The sequence below is a fragment of the Salminus brasiliensis genome, chromosome 15 (genome assembly GCF_030463535.1).
Source record: "Salminus brasiliensis chromosome 15, fSalBra1.hap2, whole genome shotgun sequence".
Lineage (NCBI taxonomy): Eukaryota > Metazoa > Chordata > Actinopteri > Characiformes > Bryconidae > Salminus > Salminus brasiliensis.
The window spans coordinates 2,678,972-2,695,343 of NC_132892.1; the positions used below are offsets into that span (position 1 = coordinate 2,678,972).

The 16,372-nt window shown below is 41.6% G+C and overlaps 1 protein-coding gene across 1 annotated transcript; it reads right to left on the reverse strand.

Moving 5' to 3' along the window:
* Positions 1 to 2,535: 2,535 nt before the first annotated feature.
* LOC140535323 (NLR family CARD domain-containing protein 3-like) lies at positions 2,536 to 10,656 on the reverse strand. The gene is made up of 7 exons (XM_072656608.1): positions 8,870 to 10,656; positions 7,131 to 7,304; positions 6,560 to 6,733; positions 5,036 to 5,206; positions 4,315 to 4,488; positions 3,146 to 3,192; positions 2,536 to 3,071 (listed from the first exon to the last, which is right to left on the reverse strand). The coding sequence occupies exons 1-7, from the start codon at positions 10,639 to 10,641 to the stop codon at positions 2,536 to 2,538; spliced, it is 3,048 nt and encodes a 1,015-aa protein (XP_072512709.1). The 5' UTR covers positions 10,642 to 10,656.
* Positions 10,657 to 16,372: the final 5,716 nt, after the last annotated feature.

Below are 16,372 nucleotides of genomic sequence, written 5' to 3' on the forward strand. Positions count from 1 at the left end.
CTAGGAGGGAAGGTCTAAATTTCACCAGCTGACTTGTTGTTGTTGGTGCAGCGGTGTCTCCTATTACATACAGAACCACGCTGGAGTTCAGGGAGCTCTTCAGAACCTCCCGTTCTTTCACTGATGTGTGGAAGAAAGACAGACTGCAGGACTAGAGGCTGGAGTTTATACACCTGTGAAAAAGGGACTGATTGACATACTATATATATGTAAAAAAAAAAAAAAGGCCATATAAACAATACATTTTTACTACGCATATGTATTAAAAAACCCAATAAAAAATATATACTACATATATGTAAAAAAGTTGCATTCATAATTATATACTGCGTATATGTTGAACAAACAAATAGATATATATACTATTTATAAATGTAAAAAAGTCAAATCAAAAATATATACACTACATATATATGTAAAAAAAAGTATATAAATAAAAATACAAATAAAATACACTAAATATATTTTGTGTATATGTTGAAATCTAATAAAATATATATAATGTATGGGAATAGCTTTACACATATACATATGCATATATACATGTCTCTCTGTGTCTAAAGCTATTCCTATTCTTATATATTCCATAAAATACATATATTTTTAGTTTTGACATTTTGTACATATATATGCCGTATATATATATATACTTTTTTACATATGTACATTAAGGTAGGAATTTATATACACTACATTTATGTGTGTGTGTGTATATATATTATATTAAATGTGTGTGTGTGTATATATATATATCTTATATTAAATTAAAATAGGTGCTGATTGTTTAATGATCTGAAAACATACAATGCATTATTTTTTAATTCATATATAGTCATATATTTAAAAAAGCTTCGTTTTTGTGCTCTAGGCTTCTTCAAAACCAGGGTATGGCTGCCATCTGCTGGACATAGGCAGCATTGCGTGTGGCAGTAGAGCACCATAACCTCTGTACCACTGTAGAACTGAGGGGTAGGTTAAAAAAACATCACCCTTTAAAGACAACATCACCACATCTAATGTACTGACCTTTTGGCCTCTGGCCTTATTTTTGAGTTTTAAGTTTATGGCCTATTATTCCATAACTGATAATTCTTCATTATCTACTATGAATTATTCAGTAGCTGCTGTGAATTGCTCAGTATCTGTGGTATTCCTTACCTGTGATGCAGTAGCTTAGTAAATGTGTGCTGCAGCTGAAAGGTGGAGTACACTGACTTACTCAAAGCAGCTCCTGGGTGCAATCAACTGTTGCGCCACAGCGCACCCTGCTGTGTATATGTGGTAACTACAGCATGTTACTAATGACGCAACAGAGCCTGATCTACTCCAGCCAATGCCTGAGTCTTTACGGCAACTTCTGGCCTGCACCTGTAGATCCTTAATGGATGGTGTGGTGTGGTTTGTATGGTGTAAACGATCAAAGACATCAAAAAGTAACGGCAGGTACTCAGATTACCTTACTCTAATATAGTAACCCATTGGATTACCTGTACAATCACATTTAGTGAAGTGGGGTTGGTAACATACACCCAGAGAGATGGGCTGCCACCTCCTACCTGAAGACCTACCAGACCAAGTGATCGAATGAGCAACCTTGTGGTCCCAAGCCTTTACTGGGTCCATCAGGGGTGATGTTAAACCACCGTTCTCCATGGCAGGAATCCTCAAATCCAGTCTCAACTGCTGGCAATCCAATATGAGAATTATACAATGTACATCATTTTTTATACATTCAGTTTTTAGGTTAGGTTTTATTTGTAATGAACAAAACAATATTCAATGTCAAGATAATATTTTGAATAAAGATAAATAACCGCCCTGATACATCTGACTAGGGATGTCCCTGTCCGATCCAGTGGATCCAGGCATATTTTAATGGATCGGGAACTGGCTGTTTTAATCCCAATCCAGTTTCGAGTCTTTGTTTTAACCACGGTGTTCAGAGCGCCATCTGGTGTCCTCACAGCGCCATTAACGGACATTATCCCCAGCCGACTGCAGCAGCAGCAGTGTGGACGTCCCCAGAAGGTAAATAAAGGAGTTGAGGTTCTGCAGTGTGGAGCTATTTTACAGCGGAACCTGAAAACAGACCCTAATATCTGACCCTTTATAAAACTCGCTCGCCTTTCTTACCGAGTGGAGGCTAATGCTAACGCTAATGCTAACACACACATACGCTATACAAACCCAATCACACACACAGCACATTCACTCACTATAAACCAGTTATTACACACCAGTAGACACCAGTAAACAACCACAGATACCAGTCCAGAGTGTGTACCACTACACACCTTACATACAGACACAGGAAGTGATTAGACTGCAGTGTTGTAAAGGAGCTGGGAGCTGATTGGCTGATTGGATTATAAGATATTAGACACTATAAAACAGTCGTTTTAAGAAAAGTCTTGACTAAACTAAATCAATCAGTCCAGAATGTCTGATTATGTCAGCAGCTCGTCTGATCTAAACTGTGGGGCTGTAGATTGGATCAGATTGGCCGATACCTTTTTGGACCGAGGCTTTTCTACCTCATACAGAACACACACACACTGAAGAACCACTCCAAACCCTAAACCCAGCATAGAGGGGTTCAGTGAACGTGGTGTTGAAGGTGTGTAAGTGTGTGAGGGTGTGTGTGTCGGAGGAGACGCTGTAGAAGGACAGAGTACCGGCCAGACAGTCCACATACACTCCTACTCTCTTAGCGTGCGAGGGAAGGGCAGCTACGGCCGTGCTCTTCATGTTGTGCAAAATGGAGTAACCGTTTTCAGAGCAGATCAGACTCCAGGACGTATCGTTACGCCCAAACCCACAGTCCTCATTCACTCCTTTCCTCCTGATGTCTGACGTCACTGCCATCAGAACATCCGGTCCGCTCCACTCGGCCTCAAAGTAACAGCGTCCAGCCAGATGCTCTCTACTGAGGACCTGCTCAAAGACCTCAAACCTCTCGGGATGGTCTGGATACGGCTGATGCTTCTCGCCGCACACCGCCTTCCTGTTCCCCTCACTCAGAGAGAGGCGTGTGTGAGCTGTGTTCGGGTCCAGTGTGAGGTCACAGGCGTCTGAACGCAGGAGGAGAGAGGACAGGTGAGAACTTACCACACCACGGGTAACCCACTGAATACAGCACACTTACATTTTTTCGGTCCATGTTTCATCCTGACCTCTCCTGCATGGTCCACCCTAAAGTAAGAGAGAGGAGTGTAAACCGTGAACGTCAGGTTCATATTCATTTAGAAATGGTCATAATCTCTCACTCACAGGCACACACCAGAGACTGACCATTCAGGCTTAGCTTAGTCTTAGAATAGTCCACATTTATTCAATAAACGTCCAGTAGATGGCAGCACCACCAGAAATGCAAGTTTAACACCATAGAAGAAGAAAAAGGGGCTTGGTCACACTAATATAAGGCAGCGTGCAGAAACTTTTGCTTCTCCTCCTCACCCTTTCCTACTTTTCTCGGAAGAAAGCAGCAGCTGATGCCTTTTAGATATGATGTGGACTACTGATGAACTGAGCCAATCACAACACTCGCTTTCAGCGCACCCCTAGTACTGCCCAGCCAATCGCAGCACATATACGGCACAATATAATAATAATATTTATATATATATATATAACGTTGCAAATCTGACTCGGTCATGCAGATTCCTCCTGTACAACATCCGGAGAATTCGACCCTTCCTCACTAGAGAGTCGCCCAGGTGCTGACCACTGCAGCTCTCTTCTGGCTGGTCTCCCTCTGCGCACCATCAGACCCCTGCAGTTTATCCAGAACACAGCAGCACGGGTCGGGTCGCCTTCAACGTTTCTAAGTTGAAGACTCAGACCCCTGACTCTGGCCTACAAAGCCAAGACTGGACCAGCCAGCCCCTTCGTACTTGATGCTGATGGTCAAAAGCTGATCTGCACCAAGAGGCCTTCCAGCTTCAAGTACGGCTCGGCTCGACCCGCCATCCTTTAAGATCCACGGAAGACGAGCGTCCAGCCTTTTTTCTGTCCTGCACCGAAGTGGTGGAACGAACTTCCCCTGGGTGTCCGAACAGCAGAGTCCAACACTCGCTGTCCTCAAACCCAGACTGAAGACCCTCCTCTTCTGAGAGTACTCAGGCGAAAAGAAGAGTACTGTGGTCTCCATATTGACTTGTGTTTAGTAGAGTCTAAGATTAGAGGATCTTTGATCTTTGATGCTATTACTGCAGAATCAGCCCTGCAGGATCAATACACTGTGGAGAAGATGACTACAGTTTCCAGTTGTTCAATAACGCACTCCAGTACACACATACACCAAGCTGTAGATACCTGAGTGTCTCCAGACTGCAGTGTGGATCCTTCAGTCTGGCAGAGAGCAGATTCACTCCTGACTCTCCTGGGTGGTTGTAGGTCAGATCCAGTTCTTTTAGGTGAGAGGGCTTTGACCTCAGAGCTGAAGCCAGAGAAGAACAGCCTTCCTCTGTGACCAAGCAGCCAGAGAGTCTGCAGACAAGGAGGACAAAAGTGGGAGATCCATACAGGAAAACATTGCTGTGTTAGAACCTCTCTGCAGTAACCATTCAGAAGACTTCAAGGTAGCTCTGATCAAACCATTTAATTTGCATAAAAAGGTTTTATGCAAATGAAATAGAAGCATGTTCACTAGTAGTCTCAAATGTTTGTAGCTCAACCATATTTAAATTCATACAACAGTGAAGCTCTTCTGTAAGTGGCTCTGGATAAGAGCATCTGCTAAACGCCCTAAATTTAATGTAGCTAGCTAAAGTTTACTTCTCCTTGAAGGCACGTCTTTCTTATATCTGTACATTTGTGCCGTTTTTAATATTGTTTTATACTTAATTTTAATATTTTAATATTCTTCTATACTAAACCTTAGTCCAAGTAACTGGAATAGAGTGCACTGCAGTAATGTAGTAATGAACCACCAGCAGTTGAGTTAAGCTTAAATATCAAGTGTTCAGATTAAAAAAACAACAAACAAAAAAACACATTGTGCTAAATATCAGAAGTGAATTCACTGAACTCTCACCTGAGTGTCTCCAGTTTACAGTGTGAACTCAGTCCAGCAGAGAGCAGCTCCACTCCTGAATCCTGCAGGTCATTATTACTGAGGTCCAGCTCTTTCAGGGAGGAGTTAATCAGTTGTAAAGCTGATCCCAAATTTTCACAGGACTGTTCCCCAAGATTACATGAAAGTAGCCTGACAGATCAGACAATTCAGTACATTTCAACGATATTTATTTGTTTATTTATTTGTCAGTTTCCACACTGAACTGGACCAATTATGAATACCTTTAAAATATAAAAGAATAGGACGCTTTAAAAAACTGCATCTTAAAATAAAGTGCTTAATAACTAGGGTTTCGTATCACTGCTTTTTTAATAATCGCCATGATCTCATAGTACTCTCAGCAAGTATTTTGGCCCACTCCTCATGGGCTAATAGAAGGCCACTTCAGAATAGTCAAGTGTTTTCCTCTTATCCATTCTGGGGTGTTTCTAGCTGTGTGTTTTGGGTCATTATCCTGTTGTAAGACCCATGACCTGCGACAGAGACCAAGCTTTCTGACACTGGGCAGCACATTTCTCTTTAGAATCCCTTGATAGTCTTGAGATTTCATTGTACCCTGTACAGATTCAAGACACCCTGTGCCAGATGCAGTAAAGCAGCCCCAGAACATAACAGAGCCTCCTCCATGTTTCACAGTTTCTTGATATGCTTCATTTTTCCATCTGTGATCAAGTTAATTTTTGTCTCATCTGTCCATGGGACATTCTCCCAGAAGCTTTGGGGCTTGTCAATATGTAGTTTGGCAAATTCCAGTCTGGCTTTTTTATGATTTGTTTTCAACAATGGTGTCCTCCTTGGTCGTCTCCCATGAAGTCCACTTTGACTCAAACAACGATGGATGGTGCGATCTGACACTGATGTTCCTTGAGCTTGAAGTTCACCTTTAATCTCTTTAGAAGTTTTTCTGGGCTCTTTTCTTACCATTCGTATTTTCCGTCTCTTTGATTTGTCATCAATTTTTCTCCTGTGGCCACATCCAGTGAGGTTGGCTACAGTCCCATGGATCTTAAGTTTCTGAAGAATATGTGCAACCGTAGTCACAGGAACATCACGCTGCTTGGAGATGATCTTATAACCTTTACCTTTAACATGCTTGTCTATAATTTTCTTTCTAAAATCCTGAGACTCCTGAACTCTTTCCTTCACTTCCTCTGGTCCATGTTGAATGTGGTACACACCATGTCACCAAACAGCACAGTGACTACCTGTAGCCTTATATATAGGCCCACTGACTGATTACAAGATTGTAGAGATCTGTGATGCAAATTAGTGGACACACCTTGCTTTATCGGTTATGGATCTAGGTGCAGTTAGGGCAGTTTTTGGGTCTGAACCTAGACCTCAGTACATCTATCGAGGACCTCTGCTCTAGAGACTGTTGCGCAAAAAAAAACTCAGGAGCAGCACATTGGAAAGGAGAGGAGATTCCAACAGCTTCCAACAGCAACATGATGGTTAAGCACTGATCATCATGGGTCTTACCTGAGTGTCTCCAGTTTACAGTGTGAACTCTTCAGTCCAGCAGAGAGCAGCTCCACCCCTGAATCCTGCAGGTCATTGTTACTGAGGTCCAGCTCTTTCAGGGAGGAGTTTTCTGATTGTAAAGCTGATCCCAAATTTTCACAAGACTGTTCTCCAATATTACATGAAGCCAGTCTGAACAAAAGAGAATACATATCTCAACAACGTCGTGCGGTCCAACAACAAAACTGCAGAACATCAAACAAATTGTGGCTTATTGGGAAGACTAACATTAATTACAAACAGGAGAGAGTCAGTAAGAAGTGACTGGAGTGTAAAAACAGTAGGCTTATTTTGCTGTTTGTGTTTTTACTAATTTTACTAAGTGAAATTTTGACTAAGTGAAAAAATAGAATTTTGAGCAAAACGTTCATTTAAATGCATAAAAAAAATCAGACATATTAGTATAAATAATTATTTTAAAATTCTGAAAGGTTTGTGCATGTTACCTCTCTCTTACCCCTCCACCAGGGAATGTTTTGGAGATGTTTTGGAGTACTGAATTTTGTAAAGGATTTCACTGAAATCTCACCTAAGTGTCTCCAGTTTACAGTGTGAACTCCTCAGTCCAGCAGAGAGAAGCTCCACCCCTGAATCCTGCAGGTCACTATTACTGAGGTCCAGCTCTTTCAGGGAGGAGTTAATCAGTTGTAAAGCTGATCCCAAATTTTCACAAGACTGTTCCCCAAGATTACTCGATGCCAGTCTGCAAACCAAAAATATTTACTTTCAATAGTTTTAAATGGGTTAAGTGTATCAGCCTCATCTCAAGCTGGCTTAATTGCCAACTGCATGCCTGTATTTGGGGGATAGGCCTTGTAAAGAAAACAAGGGAATGTATTTGACTTTTAGCTGAAGCCACTTGTTCCGAACCTTCAGAATATTCTACATTTAACAGTTAACATTTACAGTCTTCACAGCTTAACTTTTCCATTCAGAGAATCAATTCATAGAAAACTCACCTGAGTATCTCCAGTTTACAGTTGGAACTCTTCAGCCCATCACAGATCAGCTTCAGCCCTGAATCCTGCAGTTCAGTGTTACTGAGGTCCAGTTCTCTCAGTGGTGAGTTCACTGATTTCAGAGCAGAGCAGAGAGTTTCACAGGAGTTCATGTTGAGTTTACAGCCAGATAGTCTACAAGACAAAGTAAATACAACACGTAGTGCAGTTCAGGTTGGATGTATGTAACAGTAATCTAACTAATCACACACACCTGAAAAAAAACATCTTTAATCATCATTTATAAAATGGAATGAATAAAAATTTAGAAAGTTTTCAGTGAGGAAAAAAGTTCAAAACTCCCCCCCACATTTATTACTCCTTTAAATGTGTAGAATTAGAAGCAGCTGCAGAACGTTTACATTTATGGCATTTAGAAGGACGCTCTTATCCATAATAATGTTTACTCAAGAATAACTTCAGCTTAAACCTTAGCCTAAATAGACTCAAAATTCAAGGATCCCTCTGATTTTTTAATCTATGGAGACCCTAGTACTCTACTATTCGCCCAAGTACTCTCGAAAGAGGTGGGTCTTCAGTCTGGGTTTCGAAGTCTTGTCTTCCGTGGATCTTAAGGGATGGCTGGTCGCGCTAAGCTGTACTTGAAGTTCGAAAGGCTCTTGGTGCAGATTGGCTTTTGACCAACGCCATCCCTTAAAATCCACGGACATCAGCTGCAGAGGATCAGAACATGGTTGGAGAGGATTATTCTGGAGGAGTCCATGGCCAGATCCAAAGATCTCTCTGAGACCTTCAGAAAGAAGGTTGGAGATGCAGAGGAGGTTCCACTGTCCACTAAATCATTTACAACACTAAATCAAGTGGAACAGCAGACCAACATGGTCAGATCAGACCGTCCTAGCAAGTTCAGCCCAAGAGCAGAACCTCAAGATGAGGATAGAAGCCTCCAACAGTCCTAAAAGGTCATCATGGCAGCAGGTAACTCTCACCACAGCTGAAGTCAAAGTACAGCACCAGAAAGACACCAAACAAGCTTGATTTCAGATCTAGACCAGGACATCTGGAACAGTGTGTTTCAGGCAGATGAATCTTAAGTCCTGCCCTGATGATCTTTTGACAGCAAGGGTTTCCTCCTTGCTCTCCTCCCATGAAAATCAGACTTGTTTGACTTCTTTCGGACAGTACTTTAACATCAGCTGTGGTGAGAGCCACCTGTAGGTCCAATGATGACTTCTTTACATCACCATGTAACCATTTGCCCCGCCCATCAGTGTACACTGCTCTTAATATACATAGATATAACACTCACACAGCCTTTCTGCAGTTCTTCACAGCTGGAATCAATCTCCTATAGCCCTTCTCGTAGGTGTTGTAAATCTTCAGGTTCAACTCATCCAGCACCTTCTCTGAGATCAGGAGCACGTAGGCTAATGCCGAACACTCTCCAGTGGAGAGGCGATTTTTTAAGTTTTTCTTTAACTGTAGATAATCTTGGATTTTTCTGGATAAAGAGTGGTCGTTCATTTCAGCCAAACAGAGGAACAGATTAATCGATCTGTCAGTTGGGGGATCTTCTGATTGTATGATGCGTTTGATGTACTCGACTGTTTTTTTGATGCTCTCTGAGCTGCTCACTGTTTGTGTCAGAAGGTCTTGTAAGAGCTGCTGACTGGACTCTAGTGAAATGCCCAGCAGGAAACGGAGGAATAGGTCCAGGTGTCCAGTCCCACTCTTTATGGCTTTACGCACAGCTCCTCTTAGCAGCTCTTCCAATGAAACACTGTCAGACCACTTTGTGCCCCTAGGATTCAAAAACTGCAGTTCCTCCATGTTCTTGCTCACATAGCAGTGAAACACATGAAGAGCAGCCAGGAACTCCTGAAAGCTCAGATGCACAAAGCAGTAGACCTTCCTCTGGTAAAGCACACATTCCTCCCTAAAGATCTCAGTGCAAAGGCCAGAGTACACAGAGGCCTCGGTGACATCAATGCCGCTCTCTCTCAGGTCCTCTTCATAGAACATCACATTGCCCTTCATCAGCTGTCTGAACGCCAGAGCAGATAGCTTCAGAAGCATCTTTCTGTTTGACTCCAGCACTTCCTTTGGATCTCTCTGGTCTTCTCCCCTGTACTTCTCACTCTTCATGACTGTCTGGGTGCACAGGAAGTGTGAGTACATTTCAGTGAGAGTTTTAGGGATTTCTGTATTACCTTCTTTCAGGATTCGCTGAAGCACAGTGGCTGAGATCCAACAGAAGACTGGAATGTGGCACATGATGTGGAGGCTCCTTATCGTCCTGACGTGTGAGATGATACTGGTGGCTTGTTCTTGGTCACTGATCCTCTTCCTGAAGTACTCCTCCTTCTGTGAGTCGTTGAATCCCTGAATTTCTGTCACACGGTTGATGTACTGAGAAGGAATCTGATTGGCTGCTGCTGGACGGGAGGTGATCCAGATAAGAGCGGAGAGAAGCAGATCTCCTTTGATGAGGTTCGTCATCAACACATCCACTGATGAGGTCATCGTTATGTCAGATACTTTCTCACAGTGTGAAAAGTTCAGTGGAATTCTGCTTTCATCCAGGCCATCAAAGATGAACACGACTTTGCACTGGTCATAGATCTTCGGGTGCAGGTCTTTGACCTCAGGGTGGAAGTCACACAGAAGTCTATGAAGACTGTATTGATGGTCTTTGATCAGGTTCAGCTCTCGGAATGGAAGCACAAACATGAAATCTACATCCTGATTGGCTTCTCCTTCAGCCCAGTCCAGAATGAACTTGTGCACAGACACAGTTTTCCCAATGCCAGCGATGCCTTTAGTCAGCACAGTCCTGAGCTTTGGTCCTTTCTCTCTTCTGTGAGGCTCGAGTGAGGGTTCAAATATGGCATTGCAGCTGATGGGAGTGTCGTCTAATTGCGGTTTCCTAGAAGTTTTCTCCATCTGTAGAACCTCATGTTCTTCATTCACTCCTTCAGTCTCTCCCTCTATGATGTAGAGCTGAGTGTAAATCCTGTTCAGAAGAATTTTATTCTCCTGAGTTTTGAATCCCTCAAATAAGCTCTCGTACCTGTTCTTCATACTGGCTTTGTGTTTCTCTGAGACTCTTTGTAGGATGTCACTTACTGGACGATCATGCTGGAGATCTCCAGCCCCCAGCATCAGTGTGTCGGTGGACATTTGCATTTCTGTGAAGTCTTGCCTGAAAAGGGTCAAACGCAACAACACAAACATCACTAACATGATGAGCATAGTAAAAGATTCACAATCAGACTCAGGAAGCACAAACTTTCTTTATTTAACATACACACCTGGACAAAATTGTTGGTACCCCTCGGTTAATGAAAGAAAAAACCCTCAATGGTCACAGGAATAAATTGAATCTGACAAAAGTAAAATTAAAAAAAAATCTATGAAAATTAACCAATGAAAATCCGACATTGATTTTGAACCATGCTTCAACAGAATTATTTAAAAAAGTAAACTAATTAAACAGACCTGGACAAAAATGATGGTACCCCTGCAAAAAAATGTGGCCAAAGGAACATGTTAAATCAAGGTGTGTCCACTAATTAGCATCACAGTGTCTACAATCTTGTAATCAGTCAGTGGGCCTATATATAGGGCTACAGGTAGTCACTGTGCTGTTTGGTGACATGGTGTGTACCACACTCAACATGGACCCGAGGAAGCGAAGGAAAGAGTTGTCTCAGGAGATTAGAAAGAAAATTATAGACAAGCATGTTAAATGTAAAGGTTATAAGACCATCTCCAAGCAGCTTGATGTTCCTGTGATCTACAGCTGCACATATTATTCAAAAATTTAAGATCCATGGGACTGTAGCCAACCTCCCTGGACGTGGCTGCAGAAGGAAAATTTATGACAAATCAAAGAGATGGAAAATACGAATGATAACAAAAGAGCCCAGAAAAACTTCTAAAGAGATTAAAGGTGAACTTCAAGCTTAAGGAACATCAGTGTCAGATCGCACCATCCACCGTTATTTGAGTCAAAGTGGACTTCATGGACTTCATTGTTGAAAACAAATCATAAAAAAGCCAGACGACATGTTGACAAGCCCCAAAGCTTCTGGGAGAATGTCCTATGGACAGGTGAGACAAAAATGAAGGGGGCTCTGTTATGTTCTGGGGCTGCTTTGCTGCATCTGGCACAGGGTGTCTTGAATCTGTGCAGGGTGCAATGAAATCTCAAGACTATCAAGGGATTTTAGAGAGAAATGTCAGAAAGCTTGGTCTCAGTCGCAGGTCATGGGATAATGACCCAAAACACAGCTAAAAACACCCAATAATGGCTAAGAGAAAAACATTGGACTATTCTGAAGTGGCCTTCTATGAGCCCTGACCTAAATCCTATTGAGCATCTTTGGAAGGAGCTGAAACATGCCGTCTGGAAAAGGCACCCTTCAGACCTGAGACAACTGGAGCAGTTTGCTCATGAGGAGTGGGCCAAAATACCTGCTGAGAGGTGCAGAAGTCTCATTGACAGTTACAGGAATCATTTGATTGCAGTGATTGCCTCAAAAGGTTGTGCAACAAAATATTAAGTTAAGGGTACCATCATTTCTGTCCAGGCCTGTTTCATGAGTTTTTTTTTTTAAATAATTCTGTTGAAGCATGGTTAAAAAGCAATGTAAGATTTTCATTGGTTAATTTTTATTTATTATTACTTTTGTCAGATTCAAGTTAAGGTCAATTTCTGTGACCATTGTGGGTTTTTCTTTCATGAACCGAGGGATACCACTCAAATTTGTCCATGTGTGTATGTAATATGGTCACTTCAGGGTCGTGTTTTCCTTCCAAAAAGAACTTGTCTGGTCAGAAAAAATGAGATAACTATTACCCATTCCATTTTCCTGTCTTCATCCCACCAAATAATTACATAAATAAATACAATAAATAACCTCATCAAACTTGATGTGGAGCTTTTAGGGCCTTTAAGTTCACACCCACTTTTTCATACAGGACAGAAAAAGACATACAGAGTTTAGAAGTAGGGCTGCAGTGTATTTGGGATACTACTGTGTGGCTGTACACTGTAATGTCTCCCTCTGCTGGCCTCAGTGGGCAGCTCATGCACTGCTCATGTGCTCCAGTGTGCTCCAAGGGCTGAGCTTCACCCTTCACCTTAGGCATATCTTCAGCATGCAGGCGCTATTGATGATTGGTTCACCTCTGTTTGGATGCTCTTGGGGGAGTCGGGGGGGGGGGGGGGGGGGGTGTTGAGTTTTGCTATAGCCCTAATAAAGTCTCTCTGCACATGCAGCCGGTCTCAACTCTCAACCCTGCTTGTTTTCTCCTCGGTTCTCTCACCTTGTCTCAGATCTGCCAGGTTCACTGCTGAACTTTGGGCGTTTTGGCACTTGAAGGACCATTGGAGAAGGTGCTCTCTTGGTTTCCATCCTGCAGAGAAATAAATCCAGTTTTCACAAAAACATATGACGTAACAGAATCTTCACAATTTTCATTTCAAAGCCGTTAATCTGAGAACGGAAGTTTTCCAAAAAGCGTCTGTGAAGAACGGACTAAGAGATCAGTCAGAAATAACACCAACTGAAAAGACGAGGCCTGTTCATCACTGCTGTTGAGGATGGTAAAGTTACTCACTTTGGGTAAAGGGTGAATTTGACAGCGCCTTGACCCCTCCATCACAGCACTAACAGCACTTTGTCCCACTTTCTCAGGATGTTTTACCAAATAAATTAATTAATAAAATAAATAACCTCATCGAACTTGATGTGGGGGATTCAGGGCCTTTAAGTTCACACCCACTTTTTCATACAGGACAGAAAAAGACATACAGAGTTTAGAAGTAGGGCTGCAGTGTATTTGGGATACTACTGTGTGGCTGTACACTGTAATGTCTCCCTCTGCTGGCCTCAGTGGGCAGCTCATGCACTGCTCATGTGCTCCAGTGTGCTCCAAGGGCTGAGCTTCACCCTTCACCTTAGGCATATCTTCAGCATGCAGGCGCTATTGATGATTGGTTCACCTCTGTTTGGATGCTCTTGGGGGAGTCGGGGGGGGGTGTGTGTTGAGTTTTGCTATAGCCCTAATAAAGTCTCTCTGCACATGCAGCCGGTCTCAACTCTCAACCCTGCTTGTTTTCTCCTCGGTTCTCTCACCTTGTTTTAGATCCACCAGGTTCACTGCTGAAATTTGGACGATCATTATCAATACTGCTCAAAGACACTTGGGTGGCCATTGGAGAAGGTGCTCTCTTGGTTTCCGTCCTACAAACAAAACAAAAAAAAACTCAGTGAAGAACGGACTGAGAGATCAGACAGAGAAATAACACCAACTGAAAAAACGAGGCCTGTTCATCACTGCTGTTGAGGGCGGTAAAGTTACTCACTTTGGGTGAAGGGTGTCTCCTTCACTGCTGGACTTATGAGGCTCCATTACAGAGCTGTTGATCTTCACACACTTGCAGCTGGATGCTGGAGATGCTGCTATCTGCTACCTGCAAAACAATGCATTTATGAGGTACATACAGAGGATGCCACAATGCACTGCACCATACAGTAATGCCAAGTAATGGGCAGCTCTGTGGTAGAGATGGGAAATCCAGGTCCGGAAATGAAAAAATCCACCCCAGGATGCTGTTCCAACTGCCTCTCACACACTGCTTATTGATCGTTTTTTAAAATGTAAAGCTATATCCGAGGTCAGGGATGACAGTTCGGCCTGTTAGAGGGTTGTTTAGAGGTATGATTTTTTTGTTTATGTGTTTGTTTGTTTTTGCCTTCACTTGCTGTAAACACTTCAGCCACCCCAAAGCACCTGTTCTAAAACATCCCTGGTGCCGCCAGTGAGGTAAAGGCATGAACAATGTTCTCTTCGTCATTAGTGATGAGTGAAGGCCGAAGTGGTGCAAAGTTACACCGATAAAAAAACGCAGGCTGGCTGACCGACTTCATATGAGTCTCAAAGGAATGTTAAAAGTCAATTTTATCTCTACACTTTTAAAAATATAAGTTCCCTGAGGGACTTTTAGGGGTTCTTCAATTTGAAACTGTAGAGGAACCTCTTTAGGGGCTTTGAGGACCTTTAAATGTTCGTCAATAGTTATAAATTGAAGAACCTCCGAAGGTTTCTCAAAGACCTTACACTTTTAACAGTGTACGACTTCTAGCAACTGGATACATGAATCTACATACTGGGAGTGAGCCAATAACAACATACCGGCAAACTTCCAGGTTTGTCAAACAAAGCTGAAACACCCACGTGACGCTTGCTTATCCAGCTATACCGGTTATTTCTCCCACACCTGCTTCTACGCAAATGCTTGACTTTTCCCCACCAACAAACACCTCTAAATTCTCAATAACACACCAACACCTCACGAAAAAGCGTAAACCCAAGTCCAACATCAAACCCTGACTCACAGGGGTCACTACACGTATTCCCATGAAAATAGGTATCACCTGCGAACTTTCAGCGTTGAATCTTGATGACCAGCTTAAATCAGTCCATCAGTTAAACTCTTCTGTCATTTTTAAAACACATTTAAAATATCATCACAAAAAACTAATTATATTTATAATACATGGTACATTTTCAGACAACTACTTATGACATATTTGAGGGCTTACCGTCTGAAATCCAACGCATCTACAGCTGCAGTCCTCACATTTTCATGATTGATGCCGTCTGGTCAAAGTTACTTTCAGTTTTACCTGAGCTCCTCCTGTTGTTTTGTTTTTTACCTGAGAGTACAAACCATTTGACCTCACTTGACATCATCCGGTGTGTGTGTTTATAAATATATGACATATATTTATAAAATTATATTTATATTAATATTAAATGTATATGTATAAATTCATATATATAAATGATATATATAAATATCTTTAATTCTATAAGTAGTAGGTATAGAGAGATGTCACTCATCCATCAACTACTATTATTATTAGACTGTTTAAATCATTTAAACCAGTAACAAAGTTGTCATTTCCATTCTGTGCCTTAACTCCAGTTCTAACCTCAAATGAGGTTCCACATGGATTTTATGGATTTTCAACACATTACCCTTTATGAAAAATGTTTATTAAAAATTATTTATTTATTATGTATTTATTTATTGGTTGATACTGTTTATTTATCCTCAATATTTTATACAAAATAATAAGAGAACTTATATCATATATCATGTCTTCACACTTTTTAAAGTGAATGCTTTTATGGACACTGTATGAGAGCATTAAGATAATATTTAAAAAGGATTTTAAAAGCAGATTTCAAAACCTTCAAAAATTCAGCTAATGGGACCATCATGATGGTTCTGCCTCCTTGTTGGCTGCCTTGCTACCCCATTCACAACCGGCTATAATAATACAGTTCTCCATGTGGTCTCTGAAACAGCTGGAAGTGGTTATGGATATTCTATATATCCTTCATTGCTGATTCTATCCTGATATTCATTCCTCCATCTATTTACCCTTGGGGTACTCTTGACACCTGGGACCGAAACTTCATCAACTATTACCCACTCTGATGAGTTTGATAACCTTGCAAACTCTGTTCCCACTCTAGTCGTCTAGTCGGCCTCGACCAGTTCTGACACAAAACCTGTATGCTGTGAGACAGCAGAGAGTTTGTGGAATAATCGTAGAACATGTTCAAAATAGATGAACCGATAAATAATAACAAAATCAACATTTTGTTTAAGTTAGCATTGAGATCCAGTCTGTCTTCATTGTTGATCTTCTCCAAATAACAACCTTATCCAAAATTGTACTCCAAATAAGGTCTACCTTGCATAGAAAGCCTAGATAAATACATAAAAATA